At 34.2% G+C, this 14,312-nt stretch overlaps 1 protein-coding gene across 9 annotated transcripts in view; it reads left to right on the forward strand.

Annotated features, from left to right (window-relative positions):
* LOC106882224 (mitogen-activated protein kinase kinase kinase 5) overlaps positions 1-14,312 on the forward strand; it is a 294,987-nt gene that overhangs the window by 158,845 nt on the left and 121,830 nt on the right. For 5 of the 9 annotated variants that reach the window (XM_089347114.1, XM_089347115.1, XM_089347116.1 and 2 more), the window contains one exon: positions 2,915-2,956. The exons of the other annotated variants lie outside the window; for them this stretch is intronic. In XM_089347114.1, the coding sequence (XP_089203240.1) occupies positions 2,915-2,956 (42 nt within the window). The remainder of the gene's footprint in view (positions 1-2,914; positions 2,957-14,312) is intronic. 9 annotated transcript variants of the gene reach the window in all.

The raw sequence follows: 14,312 nt of genomic DNA on the forward strand, positions 1-14,312 counted from the left end.
AATCATGAATTTGTATTATTATTATTATATCTCTGTACGAAATGATCATCTGCAAGAATTAAACTTGTTATAAATTTTAACAACTTGTTTCCTCCATTTTTAACAAGATTGATGGGATTTATGGAACTTCATTCCATACATTCATCATACATTATATACAAGTACTACTTTCATATCTTCGCAAATTTATGCCTGTAAACTTCCAGCAAAGTATGAAGAATCAACATCAGAAATCTTTTTTGGAAACCTCCAATTAAAGGATGAATCTACATTCAACCTTTATACACCTATATTCAATATATATATATATATGGCAATAAGGCATGTATTAGTTTGTTTAATAACTCATCATTATCATCATGTTTCAACAGTTTTATGTTAGTTTTTACTGTACCACTGCATGCACCTTTACAGTGTATGTTGCATTGTTCTTTATTGCTATTGGTATTAATAAACAAAAAATTATAATAAATATACACAAAGACGAGCAGTAGAATTAACCAAAATGTATTATAATAAAATAAATGCTTTTCAGTCTTTGGCTTGTTGCACCTGCTGTTTCTAAATTCAGTCAGTGTGTCACCCCTCCAATATCACTAAATAGCAGTAATATTTAGGATTTATTATTCATATGACCAAAGGAAGTGTTATTTTTATAGAAATGATTTAAACTTTTAGTGATATTTAATTGTAAATCAGTTTATTTTATAGTTTACCTTAAAAGTGGCCGTTGCCGGTACCGCCTGACTGGCCTTCATGCCGGTGGCATGTGAAAAAGAACCCACTACACTCTCTGAGTGGTTGGCGTTAGGAAGGGCATCCAGCTGTAGAAACTCTGCCAAATCAGATTGGAGCCTGGTGTAGCCATCTGGTTTCACCAGTCCTCAGTCAAATCGTCCAACCCATGCTAGCATGGAAAGTGGACGTTAAACGACGATGATGATGATGAAGTGAAAATATTTTTCTGATCTTATATGAAAATGTCTGCTTTCACCTATCATCAATTTGCCCTTATCTCCTAAGAAGCCAACAGTTTCTTTAGTTTCACTCTTTCTATGACTTATCTCAACAATCATCTCCATATTTGATTTGATTTTATGATCCAACTTTACTTATATGTTAGTTTTGTATTGACTCATATAGTGTCTGGAATTTTTAAAGTAGTAGGACAAAAGACAACTATTTATTGTTTGGTTGGAAATTGAATTATTTATTGCAATAGTTTGTCTCTGACACTTGTTTAAAACCAATGTATTTGACATTACAATGAAAGTATATAACTAAATTATAACTCTTCTATATTAATTATAAATTAAAAAAAAAATCACTGAAGTGTGATAACATAGATTTAAAAATATGTAGCTTGCTTTGTTCAAATTTTTGTAGCTTATTACTTCACTGAAGCAAACAATTATTTTTCTTTTCATTATTTTAGTATTTTTGTATATAATTTAAGATGAAGGAAAGCAAGTGAAATGTACAAACTTTGCTTTCAACATTTGTTTTTTCCGTACTGGTTGGATTGTGCACACCTTTCTTACTATGTATTTCTAATTGTTTTATTCATTTATCATCTCTTTTTCTAGACATGGTATTCTGAGATCTGACCTTACTATTTCTTACAAGCTACATTTATACTTTTTCACTCCGCAATCATCTCTCCTATGTATTTCAGTGGATGCCTTGCATGTGAACCATTCCCTGTTTTGTCTTTTCTACAAGTTAACATTATGAATATCATCCTCACCTCAGTTCTTTCAAACTTCTTTCAACCTTCCACATTTAATACCCATATCTCATTACCATTCATAATAATTCTTGCAAATTCTAGTGTCAAATTGTTAATTACAAATAATAATTTATCTGAGAAGGTAATGAGCCTGTTTCATGACTGCTCCTACTGCAAACTATTCCTATGAATCAGTAACATCTGAAATTCTAGTTACTCATCAGTTTACTAGAGATTCCACTCTACATTTTGTTTTCCCATTTATAAAAAGTATAATTCCTACCTATCTTACATATTGAGCAGAGCTCTCTGATTTCATGCTATTCCAAAATATCCTTCAAATTTCATGCTCTCTTTTACAAAATGATATTCTAAATATCTTAATAAATTTTTATGCATTGCTAAAATGTGTGTGTCTGTGTGCGTGCATGTGTACATGCATGTGTTTGTGAGAGAGAGATGTATATATGAAATAAGAATTAATTTTGAAAGGTAAAATTTGTAGTTTTACCAAAAGTTATTTAAAATTAATGGTCATTAATTCATAAATAAGATAATGTTTTTACATTTAAATCTTGAAAAGAATACAAAAATTTTCCCATATTTACAATTAAAGTTTACTAAAAGTTACAGATGAGTATTCAGTGTTTCTGTTAATAGTGTTATTTTAATGTCCCTAAAGCAACATGTTTCCGATAATCATTGATACTAGTAATGTTATGTATTTACTATATGATTTTTAAATTTGTATTTGCTTGAAGCATTGCAATGTGTGTAAATGATGTAAATTTTCAAAAAGCTTTTGGGCAGCACAGGTAGGAAGTTAGGTAAAGTACGTAAGTTGATGTTATTAATGAAAATATAGGTTGTTTAATGATCCTATAATATTTTGGGAATGATAGAAGAAAGAAAATAATTTGAGTTTGAAGAAATGTGTTGCTAACAGCAGGTTATTCTAGAGAATTGTGAGTCACAATTTTCTTTCTATTAGAAAAAGGGCTATCTCACCTAAAATTAAACAAAGTATGTAATGTAACACAATATATTTTCTCTGTTTTTTTTTAATGACACCAAATTACATAATATACCTAAATTCCTACATGTGGTGCTCAAAGTTTTTTTCAAACATTTATGTCATTTATATGTGATTTATATGTCTCCAAAATGTCACCATTCTTCCTCCAGATCAAAGAGTGTTGGGTTTCTCTGTAACCTTTCAAGTAATAGGTATGTTATTACATATTGTCATTACTTTTGTTACTCTCTCCCCTTTCTTTTTTTCTTCTTAGAATTGTGCATGCTTTATAATTCCATAAAAATACCTCTTAAACTATCAGGCTTCTTTTTCACCACCCATAAATTTTGCCACTGAAAAGAGAAGACTGACTGAAATTTGTTTGTGATTTTTTTTTTTTAACATAAAAATTTTTTTCTGTAACCAGCAAAAACACGCATACTCTCTCTCTCTCTCTCTCTCTATCTCTTTCTCTCTTTCTCTCTCTCTCTCAATCTTTCTCTCTCTCAGTCATTTGTCATCAATATGTTATGTTGGACTATCTTGATTTAAAACAAAGTAACTCATTTATATTCCATTTAACAATAATTTGTTTAAAATACATCTTGGTAGCTAAAATCTCAAGTCATATGTATTTTTTTCACATTGATTTCTCTTTTAAAATGATAGCCGATATTGAGTAGAGGTAAATTTCTAGTAAGCTGATTTTTATTTGGATTCCTATATATTATTAATATAAGCAAATGAAAACATTATGCAGGAAGAAGTCTAAATTTGTGTGGTCATATGACATAATGACCATCATTACTTTATCCATTTTAGTTACTGCCCCTTTTTTGTGACTTGCTCTGGAGGTAGAAACTATGTATTTGACCAGAGATATTAGTATGGTACTTTTGAAACAACTGCAACTTGTTGACTGCTGGGAAAACATAAGCAGGAAGAGAATTCAAAAAGGGTATTGTTCTTTGAAGGAAGAACTGAGTAGAAATGCTTTAGTGTGGGATCTAAGACTGAATACAAATGGGTGATGAGAGGTGAATGATATGAGTAGGTCTTTGTAGAGTTGACATGGAGTTAGCCATCTCTGATGACCAGAGTTTGCTGTAGTAGTTGCAGAAGTAGAGAGGAGGCTGTATGTCTAAGCAAGAAGTTGAAGTTTTTGGTGAATTTTAATTTCTCATTTCTTCTTTTCTAGAAATAATCATTGGCTGTAGTCTACCAAATTTGTTTATAAAGAGTAGATTAAAACAATATATAAAAACAGAAATCTTTAGCAGTGCTCCAACTTCTCAATGGCTTGCTGTTGCAAGTCTTGGTTAAAGGGTGATTAGAAATCTAGAGTAATGTTTAGAAAACCGGTTTTGATATGTCTTTTTGATCATATGACCAGATAGTAAAAATTGAACCTAGTACTGAAATATCATCTTGCATTGTGCACCTTCATGCCTTACAATGAAGGACCAAATTTCCTATGGCACTATTTATAGGTAGGCCACTAAGATTTAAGTATATTTGCTTTGTTAGTGTTGATCTTCTAACAGTTTGCTTTCGCTTGGTATAATTTGTATCACATTGCCTTTGATAACATCAAATGATTAAGAAGTTTTAGAAATAAGAACTATCAAAAATAAATTTACAATCAGTTATTTAAGAATTAATAATAGTTATTGTCATAAAGTAATTTTAAGCACCCACTTGGACATGTAGGTATATACTTGCATGAATGTACATGTGTTACTACTATTTTCACACTCTGATTTTAAATGTACGAAAGGCCTGATACACACAGGCTAGTTGTTAGTCTGTTGACTTGATGATGACCACTTAGGTCATTAATGAGCAAAAAATTTAGTGGGGTGAGCTCAGTTCACACCAGTTGTCTAGCTTGCCTCTGTTGCTTAGTTGCAGCGATCTTGTTGGCCTTATATAATTTTAAGTTTTTTCACACAGTTATTTAATCTAGTCTGAAATGTCAGGTTTTATGAGAAATAGTTACAAGGGTCCTTTAAGTGTGTCTTTAATTTGCTTTTCTGACCTCCTCACAACAGTTTTCAGCAGCTGCTACTCTGCGCATCATAGATAGTTTTGCACCAATATGGTGTTCCTTCTGAGCAGACTTGTTTGGGAACTATCTCAGAGCCTGGAATCTTCTCCTGCTAGTTTTATAATGCAGGTTGTGATGGAAATGTCTAACTTGTTTAGAAATGTGTTGCTATTGGGTTCATGTTTTTCCAGCATAGAGCAGGAAGGACTCTGTCAACAGGTTGGTGTTTGTCATATTGCAGTGTTGTTGATTAGTCTACCAAAAGTCACATTAACACTTGTGAATTTCATGCTAATCTCTTTATCTATGGTAGCACTTTTTACCTGTGTACTGCCAAGATAGGTAAACTTGTTCACAATATTGTCTCTGATAGTTGATTGTCATGTTGGGGTTCAATAAAAGATTTCTCCAGGGCCAGCTAATGCATTAATTTAGTTTTCTTTGTACTAATGGTAAAACAAGTTTTTACAGATAGTAGAAAACTTGTCAACATTTTGTTGCATTCTAGTTTCTGAACCAACAATAAGAATACTGACTTTCAAACATATCACAAGAGGTGTTGTCAATGCCCGCTCTTTCATTCAGTTGATCTAGCAATAATGAAGTTTCTGTTAGAATCTGGCCTTCACTGTATCTGAAGTTGCTGTGGTTGGGGTATAGCCCCTGATAATGACAAGTTTTTATACTGAAAATTATAAAGGAAGTTTTATGATTGCGCACCTCTTGTTCATTGTACTAGGAAACTCTACCAACCAATAATAAGGGTTTCTTTTACTGCAAAGTGAATACAATCTCTTTATTTGTTGCTCTTTATATTGTCTAACACTTAAAAAGTTATATCTAGAGTTCTTTTATCATAGCTTAAATTCTTCTGCAAATTAAAACACTTTGAATGCTGAAATGTCAATGTTGTGTGATATTGCCCTACCAGAGATGTTTTCATTCTAATATTTATCTGTGCATCGTATGCAAACATTTCTGCCAAGAATGAGTGGAATAATTTATGTTATAGTCTCTCTCTCTCTCTCTCTCTATCTCTGTCTCTCTCTGTCTGTCTCTCTCTCTCTCTCTCTCTCTCTCTCTATCTCTGTCTCTCTCTCTGTCTGTCTGTCTCTATCTGTCTCTGTCTGTCTCTCTCTCTCTCTCTATCTCTCTCTCTTTCTCTCTCTTCTCTCTCTCTCTCTCTCTCTCTCTCTCTCTCTCTCTCTCTCTCGCTTGCTTGCTTGGGAAGAACGGCAACACCCTCAAACCTTTCTACGGTCTCTCAGATTGAGGAGTGGAAGGGAAGAAGTTTTCACTAGGCCAGATCTCTTGTCTGAATGCTTGCAACAGAGATGACTCTACTAAACGTGCACAAGGTCATTGGGCAGTGCTAGACCGAACAACAGATTAAGTCTACCACTCAGTTGTTAAAGATGGTATCTTCAGAGAACCCCTATTTAGAACATCTGTATGTCAGCAAATGAGAAAAGCTCTGGTGTACCCAAACTTACTGCCCCTTGCTTGCTCACCTTTCACCACATGATTAAACGACTAAATAATGAAAAGGGTTGGGTTAGATTTTTAAATAATCCCATCAGAGTAAGGAAAGATATTACCTATGACCTTCAAGGTCTTTTCAGACTAACAAGATTGATGCAGTTAATGTTCAGGTTAAACTTTTGTAACTTAATTTTTACAGGAAAAATGTTGTCAGATAGTTGTACATCTAAAGACAAAGAGAGGCAAACACATCAGTGAGCTAATGATTGTAGTGTTTTTGCAAAGGAATTTTTACCAATCAATTCAGTAGCCTTATCTTAGATGTGAGGAGTACTCTAGAGTGGATCTTACTTGAGATTTATAGGCCAGCAACTTGTTGGAGATTGATGTATTTCCTACTTCTAAAGAGGAATATAGTTTTGGGACCAAAACTTTATCAAAGATTTTGAAGCCTAGCATTTTTAATGATTTTGAAAATTTTAGTTGTCTGTCTATACATAGAGGTACTGAAGCTCAAGACTGTTTCCTTAATTGTGTCGTGCAATTGAAAGAGACTGGCTGGTCATATCTAGGTCAATGCTCACAGAGAAAGTTCATATCTGTATGTAGCAGGAAGAGTTTAGATTGTATGTTGATAACACCTGTTTATGGAGTGGTTTCATTTCTATAGAAATATGCATTGTTAAAAGGTGCAGCAAGCAGGTTGTTAATGTTTAAATAGAAGAATATAGAAACATTACCAAACCTTTGAGTACATCAGTATTGTGTGGGTTGGAGAGAAACTGTCATTGTATTAGTTCAGTCTAATAGCAAGCTTCCAATTTGAGAAATACAATGAATGTACACTACAGGTAGACAACTTACCAAGAATTTTGTTGTGCTAAATACAGCTCAGGTCTTTCCTGATACCTGGTACTTCCACATTGCTTTTGCTGAAGTTTCCTGGAATTAAAAGCCACTGATGAGTGACATGTATCAGTAAGTTTTAAGTAGATCTGGCTCTGTAAATAGATGGCAATAAATTATATAAGAGTATCGGAAGACACCCATTGATAAGAAGGAGATGTAACAATGATAGGATCTGTTTGTGAATCAGAGAATTGTTTTACAAGCCTCTTTCTATTATAGCATGGAGTTATGGTTCTTATGAATATATATATATTTGTTACTATCAGAATAATTTATTTACAGTTAGTTGACCTTCACACTGCAGACACTTGATTAAATGGAAATAGAAACTCTTATTATCTACCCCAAATAGAGTTCTGTCCTTTGTCTCAATAAATTGAAATGTGGAGAACCTTCAGTTTGAAAGAAATACTGAAGGTATCATATAGAGAAAAATGGAAGTGGTTCATGCATCCATAGTTTAGAAGGTATTAAAAGCTATGTTGTTCTAAGAATAAATGTTGTGGGAGATATTTCAAATAAAGTAAATGCAATTTTAAATGTTTATATTTTTAATTGTATTCTACTTTAGTCAATATAGCCTTTCATCTCTATTGAGTTAAAATTACTGTTAGTTAATTACAAAGGTTGCTCTTCAAAATTTTTCTGTATCTCTTTGAAAAAAATTAATTATAGATGTTATTCTTGAAATAAAGCTTTTCCTCTTGAGTTTCAATTCTACATTGAATTCTACATTTCAGCTTCATAAATCTTGCCCTGTAATTCTTCTATACAATTATACTTTAACTTAAAAGTCATTTCAAAATTCTATACGAATTGCCTAGGGATTCCAGCAGATGATATATTTCCCATCTGCAGGCCCATATTTTATAGTGTGTGAGAAGGCAGATATCAATTAGTCTATGAAAAGAAAATGTAATTAATAAAATGTACAAGAAGCTAATAAAATTATCAGGGAAAGCAGGAAATATAATGCAAATATATCAGCATTGATTACTTGGGTATAAGTGATAGATATGTGTTATAGCTGAAATTTTAAAATTAGAATCGTTTATTCAGTATTGCAGGTAAAGCAGTCTTCCTGTTTTCTGTCATATGATGATTTCATGGTATATTTTTCTATCCCTCCTACACTTGGGGAAGGAATCTGATGAGATTCATACTATTCATATTTAAATGGAATATTTAAAAGTCAATAGTTCACAGGAAATGATAGAAAGGGAATTCTAGGCATTAGTCAGTCCAGGGCTATAGTACAAGACACTTGCCCACGATGCCACATAGTCAGACTGAACCCAAGCCATGTGCTTTCTACAAAGTCATGCACATGCCTATATGTGTGTGTCTTTGTGTTTCTTTAGTGCTTGTCCTCTCCCCCACAACTAGTGTTGGTTTGTTTATAGCCCCTTGGTTTAGTAATTCAGCAAAAGTGGCTGATAGAATATGTACAGACTTGAAAATAGGTACTAGGGTTGATTTTCTCGACTAAACCCTAAAAGGCAGTGCCCTGGAATATCCACAATCCAATGACTGAAAGAAGTAAAAGTTAAAAAACATTATTTATAAATATAAACATTTATATATACTGGCAGGACCCATAGAAATTCCACAATGTAAGTCAGCGCATTTGAAAACATTATGTTAGTATATTAAATACAAGCAAGGAGTTTCAAAAAATTCTTTCGGTGTTGCTTATTTACCTCTTTGTAATACACTTGACAGATATGTGCTTTATAGTTTAAGGAAATAAAAGATGAATTAAAAAGATGAAACTTATTCATATATATTAAATGTTTATTTTTTTACAATTTTGTTAAATGTCAGTTCCAATGCATTATTTATTGTCAGAGTAGGACAGCCTTACAAGGAACTGAACTCTTTCTGAAATGAAATGAAAGTTGGGGTCATTTCGTGCAAAGTATTAGGAAGCACATTCCTTCTTACGGCACCTGTTATTGAAGTGGATCCTACATGTAGTACATGTTGATTTTTTTAAGAATAATCCTTTTCATTCTTTCGCTTTTTAGCTAATATCATCAATCATTGTTCAACACTTTATAATGAATTAAGCTTTAAGTGAGGAAATTTTAAAAACTGAAAATATAGAAACAAAGTTCACTATTTACCGTCCAACTCCCAACAAGATTCAGTCCTAGTTATTTGCCAGTATAGAATATTTTCATTTCTTTTCATTTCACTTCAGTTCTGCAATCTATCTATTTGTTTATCCATTAATATATCACTATTTGCATAACTTTTGATATATTGGTAGGCCTACCTACCTACCTACCTACCTGCCTTTCTGCCTGCCTGCCCACCTCTGTCTTAGTAATTATCATATCTATTTTCCCTTCTGCCAATGTGTGTATCTGTTTACTTTCATAATACCGATAAACATTTAAACCTAATCACAAAATTAAATGAATAACAGCATTGCCCCAGCATGACCATGTCTGGAACATGTAAAAGATAAAAGTGTAACTTCCATAGCTATTTGCTAAGTTTATTTCACTTTAATTTAATTTATTGATATGTCTTTTAAAGCGTAAATATGTAGATCTTCATGACATTGTTTCACTATGTTTGAACATTTTGATCACACCTCCATTTTTTATAAACAAATGCGGAATAATATAGACCTTCTACCTCCCCTTCACTCTCCCTATATAGACCTTCTCTCGCCCACTCTCATATTTTTTCACTGATTCAAATTTTCTCTCTTCGTTTTCTTTTCCTTTGTTGCTCTTTCTTTTCTCCTCATCCTCTCTCTTTCTATATAAGCATTTTGTCCATTCAAGTTATAACTTCCCTTGATGATGTAAATGTAATACACGGAAAAGACAGACAAGAACAAGCAGAATGATATTTTACACACACACACACACACACACACACACACACACACACACACACACACACACACACACACACATACATTCACACACACATATATAGGGGAGTATTGCAATTCACTTGAAGCATTGTGTATTGTTTGTAAACAGTAATAGCAAATAGTAATAATGTGTTTTGAATGGCACAACAATGCTGTTTTGAATAGCATTGTTGTGCTATTCAAAACATATTATTACTATTTATTATTATTGTTTATATGACAACACACACACACACACACATATATAAAAATACAAGAATGCAAAACATCCAGACAGACGATACAAAGAAAACAAGGATGGGTCATTCGGAGTTTTCTATCCTCAGTCGAGTTCCAGATTATCTTTGCAATTTCGGCTGGTTATACTCGAGATTGCTCCAATCTGGCCAGACACACAAACGCACACACACGCACATATATAGATATATATACACACACATATATATGTATATATACTGGTTCTGGTTTCGTTGTGGAAAGATGTGCTTTTCGTGCTCCTGAAACAACCAAGAGGGAATTCCTAAATCAATGAAGAACCTACTAAAACTGACAAAAAAATGTAGTACTTGTTATTTCATAATGGTCTACTATAATATATCGGTAAAAAAATGTAATATATTACACTAAAAGTTTAATATACTACATTAAAGTCAGTGACACAAGCCAGAGTTATCCTCGAAAAAAGCACATGGTGATACATGGATTGGAATTTTACCTCTTGGGAATAAGTATCCTACTCATTTTGTTTATTTTCTTTTATCTTTGGTAATACTGGATGAAAATTTGAGTTAAGACATTGCTTGTTTACATTCTGAGAATTTATGGTAGTGAATTCGTTATGAAACTTTTTCTCTCTATCACTATAGTTTTTCATTCAACTTTTTTTTACAGCGACCTCTTCGTTTTACATTCTATTTGAAAAATTTATGGTAGCAAATTCCATACGAAACTCCTTTCTTTTCACTATCGTTTTTTTCACTCCATCTTTTTTTACAGTGCCCATCTAGATTTATACCTTTTGTTTTTCTCTTTCCTTCATATCTTCGTTACCTGCTCCTCCTCTCTCTTTCATGCCTACATCTTCCTCTCTCTTCTCTCCTCCTCTTACATATCTTCCTCCCTTTTCTGCTTCTCTCTCCTTCCCTTTATCTCTCCCTACCTTTCTCCCTCTCGCTTCCATATCTTCCTCTTTTACTCATCTCTCCCTCTCTTTCATATCTTCCTCCTTTTCTCACTTCTCTTTCCCCTCCTTTGTCTCTCTCTATATCTACCTCTCCCCTGTCACCTCACCCTCTTCCTTATATACTTCTCATTTCCCCCTCTTCTCACTCTGCTTCTCCCTTTCTCTCACATTCTCCATTCTCTCACATTCTCCATTCTCTCCTCTCTTCCTCACTGTCTCTCTTTCTCTTCCCCTCTTCTCCCTCACTCTGACTCTCTCTTCCCCTCCTCTCCCCCTTCTGTTTCACTATCACCCCAGACCCCCTTTCTCTTCATATCACCCTCTCTCTTTCCTTCATATCTTCCTTTCTCTTTTGCTGCCCCCCCTTCTGTCTTCTTCTCTACCTCTCTCACTCCCTCTCTATCCTTTCCTCCCCCACTGGGCTTAGAAAATGAAGATGGAACTAAAGTGGGAGAACAAAGAATTGAATCTTCTGTTGCGAGCATGGACTGTTGCTAGCAGTGATCCGCCAAACAACATCATCATTGCTGCACTGAAGAACAATGCCTTCTGTAGAACCATCAATCAGACAGAGTGGAAGAAAAAGGAATTCATCTGATCCTATACCCTTATCAGACCACACATTGACACTCTTGATGTCATCGTAAAAAACTACTGTGGCAAGGCTAATAAGGATAGAGAAAACAAAACAAAAACCAGGAGTCTCTTTGATCCAGTGGTTCCTCTAAAGAATGGATCCCCCACCCCTGTGAATGACCAGGCTGATAAGGATGGGGAAGCCAAGGAAGCAGCCACAAGAAGCCCCTCTGTATAAAGGAATGGAGTCCTCACCCTATTCGACAACCAGAGGAATGCAAATTCTACCACAAGAAAAGAAAGGAAAGAACACGAGCACAAACATAAAGAAGGAAGGGCAGAAAAAGGAAAAGGAAAACATGAAATAACTAAAACTGAAACCCCAAACCACCAAACAAAAAACAGATAACTCGAATATGCAATGACTCATTGCAAACAAGCACAGATGGAGTCCCTGTTCAACCTCACCAATGCCCTATTCATGGAACAAGTTGTACTCAGACCAACTAGAGTGAATAACATTTTGGATCTCTGCTTCACAAGCAATAAGGACATCATTCATGATGTGAAAGTGACACCGACATTAGTCTCGGATCACAACATAATAGAGCTGTCTGTGTATTGGCCAGAGACATACAGCTGAAGGAAGCATCCATAATCTCTCCAATCTGAACTTCCACAAAGCAGACTGGAAATCAATCTAAAAAGAGATCCTCAAACAAGACTGGCCGAAACGTCTCTCTACACCAGCCATTGGCATGAAACTAGAATATTTCATGTCTGTTATGCAAACCATATGCCAGAAATATGTCCCAGAGCACAAGGCCAACACAAAAGGAACAAGATTCCAAGGGACGGGAAGATCTTCATGAGATGATGGACGAAGGTTGCAAATCACTTCAACCAACATTCCAAAAGTAGCAAAAGGTCCCACCTAAAGACAACACTGTTGGAGATTTCAAAAAGCCTGCAACTGTCCTATGTGAAGGAAAGAGGGGACAAAGAAGCCTGGGTTATAAAAAACATTAAGACCTACCTCTCTAACTTAACAAATCAGCAAAGTCATGGAATGGATAGTCAGAGGAAAACTAATCACATTCCTCCTTGAAGAAAATAACTTGCTGAGTGATACCCAGCATGGCTTTCGACCAGGTAGGAGCTGCCTGACCCAGCTCTTACGACATTATGACTGGGTGTTGAGGCAGTTACTCAACAACTCAAATGTGGACATAATATACCTTGATTTTGCAAAAGCTTTTGACAAAGTGGATCATGGTGTGATATGCCACAAACTGCGTGATCTTGGCATAGCTGGAAAACTTGGAGAGTGATTACATGACTTTCTGAAAAATAGAAGTCAGGCAGTAACCTTGAGGTTAGGGAAATGTATTTGGAGCTGGTGGAGTATGTATAGTCCAACAAGGTTGGTGACCTGAGTGGAGTCAGATGATCCCAAGGTAATGTCAAATAAATTGCTATGGTTACTGGTATTGATATGGTGATTGGCTCGGCACCAGAGTTTGTCTTCAAAAGAAAAAATGGTTTTGCAGGCATTAAGGATTATGTTAATTTCTAGTGGGGTAAGGTGAGTTAGATTATTAGCTAGAAGGAGAGCTTGATTGAGAAGTTTGGGGGAAATAGAAGAATAGTAATTATTTATATTGAATTGTAGGAAAGAATAAGAGGTTTTGTTGTTTAAGAGATGGAGCCATGTTATAACTTTACCTGTATAGAACCATAAGTTGACGTTTAATCTCTCCTTGATGATTGGTATTATTTTGTCCAAAATGTTTTTCTTATTCTACCCAAGTTGGATTTGGTTGGGCATATCAGGCATATTGATGGTTTGGTAATAAAGTCCTTATTTTCTTTGAGGTTGAAGCGTGGAGGCATAGGGCAGTATGGTTCTGTACGGTCATCCATGTGCAATGGTTGGTGTTGATGTCATTAAGGGCGGATGCTGATGCCATCTTGTAAGATTTATTGAGTTCCTTCCTTATGAATATGTTATATTCCTTGATGCTAATAGGATAAATATTTCCAGTTTTATCTGAGAAGACGTGTAATTTAGGTGATGAAATGATTCATTTTATGGTATATGAAAGTTGTTTGTGAAAGGGGGATCTATATTTCGAGAATTTGATGTTTCTAATCATATGAAGCATATCTGCTTCAAATTTGTTGAATTGGGGATTGTGTGGAGGGTGTTTGTGTGATCAAAGGTTGAATGTGTTGGTGTTACTATCGCTTCGGTATTTTTGCTTGTCGTGGAAGACGATGATATATGTACATACACATTATATATACACACATACATATATATACATACGTATATATATATATATATATATATATATATATATATATATATATGTATATGTATATATATATATGTATATGTATATATATATATGTATATATATATATGTATATGTATATATATATATATGTATATATATATATGTATGTGTATATATA

This window comes from Octopus bimaculoides, chromosome 2, assembly GCF_046866305.1.
Source record: "Octopus bimaculoides isolate indiv1 chromosome 2, ASM4686630v1, whole genome shotgun sequence".
Lineage (NCBI taxonomy): Eukaryota > Metazoa > Mollusca > Cephalopoda > Octopoda > Octopodidae > Octopus > Octopus bimaculoides.